We start from the raw sequence: 13,497 nt of genomic DNA, 5'->3' as shown, positions 1-13,497 counted from the left end.
TACTAAAAACCAATTATATATATTTAATTCTATTTTAATCCTCATTAAAAAAAATTGTGAAGAACCCTAATGCAAGTCAAACTCTCGATTCTCGACTAAAAAAGTCAAACTTTTCCCGACTATAGCTCGATGAGTCCAACCGACTTAAATTGATCAAAATGAATCAAAGTTGAAAGTAAGTAAAAAAAAAACCCAATATAATTAAAGGCTCCGATAACTCAACAGATGAGATATCTATTAGAACGAGACATTGTTTTTAAGAGTGTGGAAGCCTCTCCCAGGTGGTAGCGGTAGGGTTGAGCTGTTATATAACTATTTCAATTTCTCGGGACGATTAAAAATGAAATATAATGATGAAAAAAAGGAAGGATAGATTATGATGATGAATTATTCTTACCATTGAAGTAAAGTTGGTAGGATTGAGTAAGAAAATGGCTAAGTCTGTTGTTTGTTTGTTTATAAAACGCTTGAAAAGGTGAAAGGTTGGGGGTGAAAAGAAAAAGAAGGCTGAATTTCATACACCAAACACAGATCTAAAGTTGTTTTCTTTGATTCACAAACAGATTTCAACAACATTTTGGTTTGAAGCTATGAAGCTAGAGAGAGAAAGATGAGAGAGATTAAGAACTGTTCTTCCCCTCTCTTGTTCTTCATCCATCCAACCTTTGTTTTGAGGTACAAATTTATAGCTTTTAATCTATATTTTGTTCAATCTTTGTGTTTCTTCTTCATCTTTGTTCATATTTCTTCGAGATTTTGATAAATGAAAGATCTAAATCTTCGTGGGGTTTTTTTTGTTCGTAAAAATATTTAAATTTTTGATATCAGTAGAGGTGTATACGGATCATCTTTTCGAATTGAGTTGAGTTGAGTTGGATTGGATATCCGATTTTTTTTTTAGTTATTTAAAAAATTCTAATTATTCATAATATCTTACATATCACGTACAAGTCACGGTACATCACTAACATCAATTACGAACGATGAATATTCTTAATTTTCGTAATAATTTAAAATGTAGAATAAAGTAGAGTTGGGTTGTAACTTTATTTTCGAGTTGGTCGAATTGATCCAACTAAAAAATGTCAACTTGTTAAACCGACCAGGATTCTCAGTATTTCAAAAATTTCTATCGAACTCAATATGAACAACTCAACCTAGCTTTTATGGTTCGGGTTGACTAATTTGAGTTTGAAGCGAATAAAAATTTAATATAATTTTAAGCTAATAGAAATTAAAATAAATCTCATCTAAATATATTTTTTTATTCATATATTCCAAGCAATTTTTTATTTTTTTATAACAAAAAAATAATATTTAATTTTTATAGTAAGATCAAATTTCATAAATAGTCTATTTGATTTGATAAATTTTTATATTTATGAGAATTTTATCGAATCATAAGAATTAATTCTAATATTTAAAATTATAAAGACGGTTGAATTTATAATTTAAAAAATGTAATTAAAATTAAAATTATATATATATATATATATATATATATATATATATATATATATATATATATATATTCTTATTACTGTGAATTTGTATTGTAGGGTTAAAAAGTAATGCTAGGCCCATGGGTAAAAAAGGAAGATGGATTGCTGCCATAAAGAGGGTTTTTACACCCAACTCCAAGGAAAAGCCACCAAATGTAAGTTAATTTTTTTTTACCCTTTTATTTTCTCACTAAATTAATAAATAAATAAAACCCGACACTTATCTTAAACTTTTAAAAGTTTCAATTATAATTTTTTTAAAAAAATAAAAAATATCTTTACGAGAACTAAAAAATACCCGACACTTATCCTAGTGTGAAATAGAGTTGAGTTTTTGAGTTTCGTAGTGATTTTAACGGGGTATCAACCAAACTAATCGAGTTGGTTGATTAGTTTGAGTATTTCTCATTCTTTTGGTTATGTGTCGGTTTTGGTCAATGCCAAATAGAATTGACCTATTACTCATTCGTTTGGTTGTGTGTCAGTTTTGGTCAATGTCAAGTAGAATTGACCTATTATGCATCTTTTTGATTTTGTGTCGGTCTTGGTCAATACCAAGTAAGGTTGACTTGTTATACATCTTTTTGGTTTTGAGTCGGTTTTAGTCAATGCCAAATAAAGTTGACGTATTACACATCCTTTTGATTTTGTGTCAATTTTGGTCAACACCAAGTAGAATTGACTTATTACACATCCTTTTAGTTGTATATCAGTTTTGGTCAAACCCGGTAGAATTGACCTATTATGCATCCTTTTAGTTTTTGTGTCAGTTTTAGTCAATACCAAACAGAGTTGCCCTATTACGTTAATTTTTTTTCCTTTTTTTCATTAAATTAATAAAACCGACACTTATCTTAAACTTTTAAAAGTTTCAATAATAAATTTTTTAAAAAAAATAAAAAATATCTTTACGGTTAATATTATGTTTAAAAAATACGTTCGAGCAGGAATTTGAGAAGAGGAGCAATAAGGGAGTTGGAAAGCTAAAGCATGGAGAGTCCAATTCCTTGATTCCCTTGTTTAGGGAGCCAAGTAGTGTTGAGAAGATCTTCTTGGACTTTGAAAGAGAGCAACAAAGAGTATCATTTAGGCCTTCCTCACCACCAACTCCTCCCTTTGTTACTCCTAGAAATGTTTCTCCAAGACTCTTCTCTTCTCGACGACCCTCTCCGCCCGTCTCGCCTCCTAGAGTCAAAAACCGCCCTAAGACCTTCCGCTTTCGACCCGAACCCACTCTCCGATACCATCATGCATCTGCAACTAAAATCCAAGCTGCGTATCGAGGCTACGTCGTAAGTTCTTCTTCAACTTATATCTTCGTTAAAATAAGTTAGATTCGAGTTGACGGGATTGGTGGTGTTGTTGGTTGGTATTATTATAGGCAAGGAGGAGCTTTAGAGCTTTGAAGGGGTTGGTGAGGCTTCAAGGAGTGGTGAGAGGCCAAAATGTGAAGAGGCAAACAATGAATGCAATGAAGCAAATGCAGCTGCTGGTTAGGGTTCAGTCTCAGATTCAGTCTCGGAGGATTCAAATGCTTGACACTCAAGCTCGCCAGCATCACGGCCCTAACCACAACGACCTCGACATTGCTTCAGGCACCAAACTGGGCTTCACTCAACTTGTGAGTTCATTCATTCGTTTTTCGAATTGTTTTGATTTACTTGTTGTTTTCGTTTAGCCATGTAGAAGAATGAACCGAGGAAGATTCGACTAACCCTAGCATGAAAATGGAGTTGAGTTTTTGAGTTTCGTAGTGATTTTAACAGGGTATCAACCAAACTAATCGAGTTAGTTGATTAATTTGAGTATTACACATCCTTTTGGTTTTGAGTCGATTTTTGGTCAATACCATGTAGAATTGACCTATTATACATCCTTTTGGTTTTGTGTCACTTTTGGTCAATACCAAGTAGAGTTGACCTATTACTCATTCTTTTGGTTATGTGTTGGTTTTGGTCAGTGCCAAATAGAATTGACCTATTATAAATTCTTTTGGTTTTGTGTCGGTTTTGATCAATTCCAAGTAGAATTGACCTATTATACATTCTTTTGGTTCCGAGTCAATTTTAGTCAATACCAAATAGAGTTGACTTATTACACATCCTTTTGATTTTGTGTCAGTTTTGGTCAACACCAAGTAGAATTGACCTATTACACATCCTTTGGTTATGTGTTGGTTTTGGTCAATACCAAGTAGAATTGACCTATTATACATCCTTTTGATTTTGTCATTTTTGGTCAATATCAAGTAAAGTTGACATGTTATACTCCTTTTGGTTTTGAGTCAGTTTTAGTCAATATTAAATAGAGTTGACTTGTTACTCATTCTTTTGATTTTGTGTCAATTTTGGTCAACACCAAGTAGAATTGACTTATTACACATCCTTTTGGTTGTGTATCATTTTTAGTTAATACCAGATAGAATTGACCTATTATGCATCCTTTTGGTTTTGTGTCTGTTTTGGTCAATACCAAGTAAAGTTGACCTCTTTTGGTTTTGAGTCGATTTTAGTCAATACCAAATGGAGTTGACCTATTACACATCCTTTTGATTTTGTGTCAGTTTTGGTCAACACCAAGTAGAATTGACTTATTACACATCCTTTCCGTTGTGCATCGGTTTTGGTCAATACCAAGTAGAATTGACCTATTATGCATCCTTTTGGTTTTGTGTCGGTTTTAGTCAATACCAAACATAGTTGACCTTTTACACACTTGTAACGGCCCAAGCCCACTGTCACTAGATATTGTCCTTTTTGGGTTTTCCCTTTCAAGCTTCCCCTCAAAACGCGTATGCTAGGAAGAGGTTTCCACACTCTTATAAAGAATGTTTCATTTCCTCCCAAACCGATGTGGGATCTCACAACATCTTTTTAAATTCGTGTCGGTTTTGGTCAATATTAAGTAGAATCAACCTATTACCCATCCTTTTGACATTATGTGTCAGTTTTGATCAATACCGAGTAAAATTGACCTATTACACATCCTTTTGGTTTCGTGTCGGTTTTAGTCAATACCAAATATATTTAAGCTAACAAGCTTTTAGATTCAATTTTAAAACTAAGAATGGAAGAATATAAACATACAGTCAGAGGCAGCTAACCAAGAAGATTGGGATGATAGCTTACTTACAAGAGAAGAAATAGAAGCAAGATTGCAAAGAAAAGCTGAAGCCATAATGAAAAGGGAGAGAGCCATGGCTTATGCTTATTCCCATCAGGTTCTTTACCAAATTACCCTCAAAACTACCTTATCTTTCACTCAATTTGTATTCAAAATTAAGTAATTTCCATTGTAGCTATGGAAGGCCAGTCCAAATTCAGCTCAAGCCGTCATGGCAGACATAAGAGCTGCCGGATATCCACGGTGGTGGAACTGGCTAGACCGCCAGCAACCACCGTCAACCGCACCATCAGAGCCCCAAACCCTACAAAACTTCCTCCAAGCACCTCAAACTCCAAGCAAACACCATCAAATCCTCCCAAAACCGACACGAAACTCCCCGGCAGCGTTCCGAACGCCGCCGGGCGGAAGCTCGAGATGGTATTCGAGACCAAAAGGCAGCATGAATGGAGCTGAATGTTGTTCACCATATGATGTAGCACTCAAAGATGATGAAAGCCTCACGAGCTGCCCTCCTTTCACAGTCCCACGGTACATGACACCGACAGTCTCAGCCAAAGCCAAGCTAAGAGGCTGCGCCACTCCGCCGCCAATTGATACTCATTCTTCCAAAACAAGGCTTTCATTTGGTTTCAAATGGAACAAACCCAATTTGTTCTCTAATTCAAAGAAGGATTCGGGTGATAAGAATGCTCAAATGGGTTTGAACAAGATCCAATCTTTGCAATCTTTGAGCAATTTGAGCTTGGAGTCTACGGCTTCCTTGCCTGCTGGGGTTGGAAGGAAGCCATTTAATAGATTTGTGTGATTATTATTAATTTTTCTTTTTTCTTTTTTTAATTTTTCTCTATTATTGAATAATGGGATTTATTGTCTTTAATAACCTATTTCGTGTAATTGTTTCCTTAATTTTTACGAATTTTTTTTGTGGTTTAAAGAAGAAAAATAAATTTAAAATGGAAAATTATGTAATTAATCCTTATTTTATGAAATTAATATTTTAAAAAAATTAAATGCATAATATGCAAAATTGTCTGTATTTCCATGTAAACGCGGTATTCTGGGCCGACATCACAAGCCCAGGCCCATTATTTGTTCCACTAAATTGCTTTTTTTTTTTTTTATTTTATTTTGCATTTGTTTACAAAACTAGTACCAGGTACTGTTCTCTTTATGCTTTTACAAAAATTTTGGACTTCTCGGGTTTTTTAAAATGGTTATATTAGGAAGAGGTTTCACACGAATGTTCTGTTCTTCCACCCAATTGATGTGAGATCTAGCGTTCTCGCTGGCAGTCGTTCCTTTCTCTATTCGATGTGGGACCTCTCAATCCACTTTCTTTTTAGACCCAACGTCCTTGCTCCCACACTACCTCTATCAAATTTTAGTGCAACTCATTGTCAGTTTGAATTAGTCAAGATATAATATTTAGAAAATATATTAGTTATAGAATATATCTTAGATTCAGTTTTTATTCCGAAAATTTAGTTAGCTTATATTTTCCTTATTTGGACGTATTAATTGGTATTTTGTATTTATTTAAAGGTGGTGAATATCAATGAAGATAGAACCTCGATCCCAATTCTATTTCTCTATTTCTCATTCTTAAATCTGTATTCTTATCTATTCATACTTTTGAGTGGTAGACAGTGAGTCAACCTTATGTCTACCCCCTTCGCTTAGTATCTGGCTCTTATACCATTTGTAACCGTCCAAATCCAACCTCGTGTCTTCCCACTTCGCTTAGTGTTTGGCTCTTATATCATTTGTAACAGTCCAGGCCCAACGTTAGCAAATATTGTTCTCTTTCGGCTCTCCCTTTCGAGCTTCCCTTCAAGATTTTTAAAATATGTCCACTAGGAGAGGTTTTTATACTCTTATAAAAAAAATGTTTCGTTCTCGTTGTCGTTCCAACCGGTGACAAAATTAGTAGAAAGTGGGAGTGATAAAGATGGTCTAAAAACCTAAGGATTGAACACACGAGCAAAGCTTAAAGCAAAGCCAAATTCCCATAATGATCATCCAAACCCTCCCTCCATCATGATGTATCATCATCATTCCTAGTTAGTAAAATTACCAAAATACCCTTTCTCTCTCTAGAAGAAAAAAAGGGGTATCTGTTCTCTCTCTCCTCCCTAGACAAGAGAAATGATTACCCACCTCAACTCCATCCCCATCCCTTCCTTGGTTTTGCCAAACCTAATCATTCAATTTTTCCTTTTTCTTTCTTTTTAAACCTCTTCTCTCTTCTTTTCTTTCTTTCCCATTTTACCCCTACTTTTTTCTATTTTTTACCTTCCCTGCCCTTCCCATTTTTTCCATTTTTTTTTAAATTATTGTTTTAGAGATTTTATTTCCAATTTAATTCGAGTAAATTAAAATAAGATAAAGATAATTAGGTAGCACGATTCATGTCGTATCCGTTTTCCTATGCTAGGTCTCGTTTATTAAATATTTTTAATACTCGACTAAAAGTAAAAACATGTCGAAAAATACGGTATACGTTTCGATACTCAACTAAAAGTAAAAACATGCCGAAAATACGTTATACGTTTCAATACTCGCCTAAAAGTAAAAACATGCCGAAAATATGTTTACGTTTCAAAACTCGACTAAAAGTAAGAACATGCCGAAAATACGTCATACGTTTCCATACTAAACTAAAAAGTAAAAACATGCCCAAAATGCAATGTAAGTTCCAATACTCAACTAAAAGTAAAACACATGCCGAAAAATACGTTATACATTTCAATACTCAACTAAAAGTAAAAACATGCCGAGAATACGTTATACGTTTCAATACTCGACTAAAAGTAAAAACATGTCGAAAATATATGTTATACAGTTGAATACTTGACCAAAAGTAAAAACATGCCGAAAATACGTTATACATTTGAGTACTCAACTAAAAGTAAAAACATGCCGGAAACTACATTATATGTTTCCATACTCAACGAAAAGTAAAAACATGCCGAAAATACGTTATACGTTTCAATACTCAACTAAAAGTAAAAACATGCCGAAAATATATGGTATACAGTTGAATACTCAACTAAAAGTAAGAACATGCCGAAAATACGTTATACGTTTCAATACTCGACTAAAAGTAAAAACAGGCTGAAAAATACGTTATACGTTTCAATACTCAACTAAAAGTAAGAACATGCCGAAAAATACGTTACGTTATACATTTCAGTACTCAATTAAAAGTAAAAACATCCCGAAAATACGTCATAAAGTCAAAGATAGCTTAAAGTCTGGTTTGTTTTTTTGTTATTCGGTTACATAAACACGTGAATTTAATTAAAGTATAGGATAGAAAGTGAAATTTTTTCAAATTATAGGGACAAAATTGACAAAACGAAAAATACGTTATACAGTTCAATACTCAGCTAAAAGTAAAGACATGCCGAAAATACGTTATTTATTTCAATACTCAACTAAAAGTAAAAACATGCCAAAAATAGGTTATAAAGTCAAAGTCAGGTTAAAGTCCGTTTTGTTTTTTTGTTATTCGGTTACATAAACTCGAAATTTAATTAAAGTATAGGATAGAAAGTGAAATTTTTTCAAATTATAGGGACAAAATTGACCAAAAATAAATTTTTTTACGAAAGAAACTAAAAAATAATAAAATTAAAATTTGTGCCTCAATCAATATTATTATTATTATTGTTTTAGAGATTTCATTGGCAATTTAATTCGAGTAAATCATATTTAAGAAAAATAAGATAAAAAAGATAATTCATTAGCACGATTCATGTGGTATCCGTTTTCATATGGTAGGTCCCATTTATTAAATATTTTTAATACTCGACTAAAAATAAGAAAATGCCAAAAAAATACGTTATACATTTTAATACTGAACTAAAAGTAAAAACATGCCGAAAATACGTTATAAAGTCAAAGTCAGTTTAAGGTCGGTTTTGTTTTTTTGTTATTCGGTTACAAAAACGCGTAAAATTTAATTAACGTACAGAATAGAAAGTGAATTTTTTTCAAATTATAGGGACAAAATTGAGAAAACGAAAAATAAATTTTTTTACGAAAAAACTAAAAATTAATAAAAATTAAAATTTGTCCCCCAATAAATTTTATTATTATTATTTATTTTGCCACGTCATTAAGTAGGGCTTGTCGCATGATTTACCCAACAACTTTAGGCTGTATTTGCTTCCAAAATAATAATAATAATAATAATAATATATAAAATAATATTTTAAAAAATAAATGGAGGTTGAGAGTTAAATTCTAACCGTTTATTAGGTAAGGGAAAATTGGTAGCTACGAAGCACATACTTACAAGTTAGGGCAAAAAAGCTTGGGGCTTAAAGCTCGTTTCAACTTTTTATTTTATTTTATTTTATTAAATAAAATTGACGGCTCGGGATGCGAATATAAGTCTTACATTAATTAAAACTCGAAACCATGTTGGGTATGAAGCCTTTTGAGTCGAGTCCAAAACTGTCTAGTTACCGAGATTCATAATATAAAGTTGGTAATAGAACTAATAAAATTAATACATTCAAGATTTTGGTTTAATCCCAAACCTTACGAGAACTTGAGGATATAATATGTAATGACTCAGATCCACCGCTAGCAGATATTGTCCTCTTTGTACTTTCCCTTTCGGGCTTTATTAGGGGAAAGTTTCCACACTCTTATAATTAAAATATTTAAGTTCGAAATATTTAAATAATTAATTGAAAAAATTATATAATTAAATTTATTTATTTTTCATTAAAAAAAGGAAAATTAATGATTTGGATTCATTTGAGTGGGTCAAAAGGGAATAGGCCTAGTCAACGAGTCAATAAACTTGTCTTGTTTTATTTTGTATTTCAAACTTAGAGTAAAAAGGCCAATAAAAAAAAAAAAAAAAGTACATTTTACTTTTTATTTTGGTTGAATGAGAGAGGTATTTTTCTCCTTTATTTTGGTCCCACTTAACGCTAAAATAAATTATTAAATATAATAGTAACACGGGAGTATCTATTAACATGTACGAGACCTAGAAGAATAGGTCGAGTTTCAGAAGCTCGTCAACTAAAAAGAAAATTTATGTCTTTCTTATAACTGATTTCTTTTTTTATTCTTTAAATTTAAAATTAATTTATTTGAGGATAATTATTAAGATTATAATTAAATAAATTAAAAAAATAAAATTCAAGAGATATAATTTTTTAATTATTTAAAACATTGACTTAATAAAATAATTAACTAATAACAATTAATTTGGTTGAAACCAAACACAAATATTATTTATTATATAAAATTTTAATAGTGTAATATTAAAATTATTTTTTATTTTAGAAATTTTATTTTTAAATATTTATCTTAAACAAAATAAAGATTTTCTTGAATAATTTTTTTTTTCTCCATTTTTCTTTATTATTTAAATAAAAGTGAAAACCATGATCATGATCTTCAATTATGTGGTTGAGCTTCTCATACTTTAAAAATTAAATTTTTAATTAAGATATAACGTTAATGAGTCCCAAAAAAAATTCATCACATTTTATTTTTTTTATATTTTTTAAAATTTTAATTATAAATACGTGGCATTGTATGGTTAAATTACTCTTTTTACATATACTAGTGACAAATTTATTCGTATACTTTTATTTTTTGTAAAATTACAATTTTACCCCTGTATCTTATTTTATTAATTTCATTCATCTTTGATGTAAATAAATATAAATGTTTACAAGTAATTTTTGTAATTTAAAAAAAATAAAAGGGATAATTGCATGAACTTCATAAATTGGAAGGGTATTTTTGTAATTTTGTAAAAATATTATTATTTGGTAAATGAGAGAAAGTGTAAATGAAATGAGTGGGATGATTTTAATTTAAAGAAAAAGATGAAAAAAAAAAAAAAAAAGAAAAAGAAAAAGAAAAAAAAAAAGAAATATAATAATTGGAAGGGGTAATAATGAGCATAATGAGGAATGAGTAGGAAAAAAGAGAGAGCGGGACGGGGTCCGTCAACTTGGTTTGGTACTTCCGTAATTTTAACAAAATCATTATTTCTCAATTTTATTTTTTTCCCCATTAAATTAAAAATTAAAATAAAATAAATAATAATAATAATAATAATAAAACCTACCTGGTGGGCCACTCAATGCCGTGTGCCTTTTTTCTTAAAAAAAATAAAATAAAATAAAAAATATATATATTTATGATTGATTTTATCTCAGCCGTTCATCTTCCTCATCTACCGTCTTCTCATCACCATCCAATCCCTTCTCTCTCCACACACACGTGGATTCATGTTGTTCCACTTTTTTAATTTCCTTTTTTGCCCCCGAATCTACATCATTAATTCCCCCATTTTTTTTTTTACTCTTTTACCCTTTTCTTAACCCGGTCCGCCCCCTCCTCAAATTAAATATACAAATACTATATATATATTTTTAAAAATGACGATTAAAAATAGCTAATTATAATTAAGCCTAATTCAAACCATTTTAATAAGATTTTATAATATTTTTAATTTTATGTTGACATTAATATATTTGAATAATTATTAAATATAACGCTAAAAAATGGCTAATATGATTAAATAACAGAAGGAATATCTTATTAGTATTTATTTTTTATTTTAAATTAGATTAATGACGTAATTGAAATATAATCTAAAATTTAAGGTTATTTGATATAATGAGGGGGAAAACGAAGCGGTTCGGTTGAACCGAACCGTCGAGTAAGAAGAAAAATGAGAGAGGGGTAAAATGGGAAGAAGGAAAGAGAAAAGACGAGTGAAAAAGAAAATGAAAAAAGGGAAAAGAAAATAAATAAATAAAAGGATTTGGTTAACGGAGGGGGGGAAATGAAAGATGCGTGCGGGTTCAGTACATTCATGGAAAAATCATGTGGGCAGGATGACGTGGCGGAGTGTGATTGGTTGATCAAATGCAAAGGAGAAAAAAAACACCCCAGAAAGAGGTTAATTTAGAGAGCAGGAAAAAGGGAAGAAAGAAGAGAGAGAAAGCTCGGAAGAAAGGGAAGAGAGAGAAGGGGGAGCTCTCTGGGCATGGAAGGCCTGGCCATGCTTAGGCAGCTCATCGGTCAGCTTCAAGAGCTTTTGCAATTCTATCACTCCCATCCTCCTCCACCTCCGCCACCGCCGGCGCACCATCAACTGCCTCTCACCCTAGCTTCTGCTCACCAAAGGTTTTCCATCTCAATTTTACGCGCTTTCCTCTTCCTCCGATCTCTATCTTCTTTCTTTCTCCACCATCAGTTTCCGTAATGCGATGTTTACAAACTTCTACTGAAGTTTTCAGTAGGTATTTTGGTGGATGTGTCTTGCTTAATTCGTGTGATTTTTGTTTTTGGAGCTTTTGCTTCGGTGTTCATTTCTCGCTTTTGTTGTTAGTTTGTTTGTGTTTCTTTGCTGTTTCTGTAAGTTTTGGTTCTTGTTTCTATTGCGTAATGTAATTTTTCGATTTTGGAGAAATTGACTTCGTCTTCTTTGAATTCAGGTTCTGATAGTGTTATTGGGGATCGGGGAATCGGGGATCGGTTGCGAGTTCGGTGTGGTTGAATTCGGTTTGGAATTTGGTTTCCTTGATTTTCGAGTTTGAACTGTTTGAATTTGTGATTTGATTTGCTTACTCTAGGGGTTTTTGTTGTAATGCGTGATTGAAGAATCTCTGCTATTGTTTTTCCTCGAACTTCGTTGAGTTGATAACGAATTCATATCAAATGGAAAGGAGTGAGTTGAAAAAGCCTTGGGTGTTATATGGGTAGCCCCTTTTCAAGAAGGGGAGAAAAGGGGATAACTGACTAGAGAGAAAGGCAGGGCCTTAAAAAGTCGAAAGAATCTAAGAATTCGGAACTGTGCTTAAGGAAAATCTAGAAGGTTTAGGAATCATCTTGTAGTTGTAACCACCTAATTGAGTTTATTGATTTGATTGATGTATTATGTGTCATTACTTGAATTGGGATTTATTTTATATTTGGGGCATAAACAAACCTAAGCTATTTGATTTAGTAAACCGTCCTTTAGTGAGTAGTGGATCATTTGGCTACAGTAATCAGACCAGAATTTTTGGAGGGGAAGATCTTAATATACTTGATGGTGAAAACATATGATATAATGCTTAGTTAAGTCTACATTAGTAATTTCAATGAACTTTTAGAAGGGCGATGGCCTAAGCTATTGGTGCCGGGTGAAATGCCCATCGACATGGTTGATAATGGAATAAAAAACTGTGAGGAGGTGCAATAGTAAGAACCAAGTTGATTGGAGAGTTGCTGACTTGCGAAATCGTGAATATGTTATCTCTAATGGCTACCTGGAAATGTATCGAGCCTAAGACAGGGAAAAACTTGTAAGTCTACTGAACTTTATCAATCACTCTATTGGGAAGCTACCCGAATGAGGGTCCAAGTCGTCGTTTAGAGAACTTGTGGACTAATTGAAAATGCCTATGTGGAGAATTTAGTCATGATGCCAGTATCATTTATTTGACATGATCTATTGTTTTTAGTGTCCACGAACCATCAGCTTGCTATTCATCAAGAAAGTAGACAATCCTTATTTGACATGATCTTTGAGCTTCTTCTTCTTCTTCTTCTTCTTTTTTCCGGAATTATTTTGGCTTTTTTTCTCATTTTTGTGTTATCATTTACAACTTCCTATTTATAATTTTTCATTGTTTCTTTTTAAATTTGATTTTGCAAATACTGTTAGGAGTGAAAGATATGGAGCGGGATTGTTTATCTTGCTGATGTGCCTTTTCTTGTAATTCAAATGATCATTTGTCTATCATTTGCCTTGGCTCTATTTCACTTTATTTGTTCCTTGTAACATTTAATTCCATCATTAGAATGAGAGTTTTTTTTTTTTTTTTTTGTTCTCAAT

At 32.0% G+C, this 13,497-nt stretch overlaps 2 protein-coding genes across 3 annotated transcripts in view; both read left to right on the top strand.

Annotated features, from left to right (window-relative positions):
- Positions 1–487: 487 nt before the first annotated feature.
- Positions 488–5,505, top strand: LOC111461242 (protein IQ-DOMAIN 14-like). Its single transcript, XM_023104763.1, has 6 exons — positions 488–675; positions 1,560–1,657; positions 2,450–2,794; positions 2,884–3,123; positions 4,591–4,722; positions 4,801–5,505. Exons 2-6 carry the CDS (start codon positions 1,583–1,585, stop codon positions 5,431–5,433), a joined length of 1,425 nt encoding a protein of 474 aa, XP_022960531.1. The 5' UTR covers positions 488–675; positions 1,560–1,582; the 3' UTR covers positions 5,434–5,505.
- Positions 5,506–11,582: 6,077 nt separating this feature from the next.
- Positions 11,583–13,497, top strand: part of LOC111460941 (F-box only protein 6) — a 4,784-nt gene continuing 2,869 nt past the window's right edge. The window contains exon 1 of one of the 2 annotated variants that reach the window (XM_023104318.1): positions 11,583–11,801. In XM_023104318.1, coding sequence (XP_022960086.1) covers positions 11,662–11,801 — 140 coding nt within the window. In that variant the 5' untranslated portion in view covers positions 11,583–11,661. Of the gene's footprint in view, positions 11,802–12,112; positions 12,180–13,497 lie in introns of those variants that run through there. The other variant, XM_023104319.1, reaches the window with a different exon arrangement.

The sequence above is a fragment of the Cucurbita moschata genome, unplaced genomic scaffold (assembly GCF_002738365.1).
Source record: "Cucurbita moschata cultivar Rifu unplaced genomic scaffold, Cmos_1.0 Cmo_Scf00024, whole genome shotgun sequence".
Taxonomy (NCBI): domain Eukaryota; kingdom Viridiplantae; phylum Streptophyta; class Magnoliopsida; order Cucurbitales; family Cucurbitaceae; genus Cucurbita; species Cucurbita moschata.
This window is presented reverse-complemented; position numbering and strand designations above follow the sequence as displayed.

What these genes read in the sequence shown, in the direction of transcription:
- LOC111461242 (XM_023104763.1), top strand. Translation starts at nt 1,583, where the DNA reads ATGGGTAAAAAAGGAAGATGGATTGCTGCCATAAAGAGGGTTTTTACA. An exon ending in CTGCGTATCGAGGCTACGTC is followed by an intron (nt 2,795 to 2,883) that starts GTAAGTTCTTCT and finishes GTATTATTATAG; the next exon opens with GCAAGGAGGAGCTTTAGAGC. An exon ending in AACTGGGCTTCACTCAACTT is followed by an intron (nt 3,124 to 4,590) that starts GTGAGTTCATTC and finishes ATAAACATACAG; the next exon opens with TCAGAGGCAGCTAACCAAGA.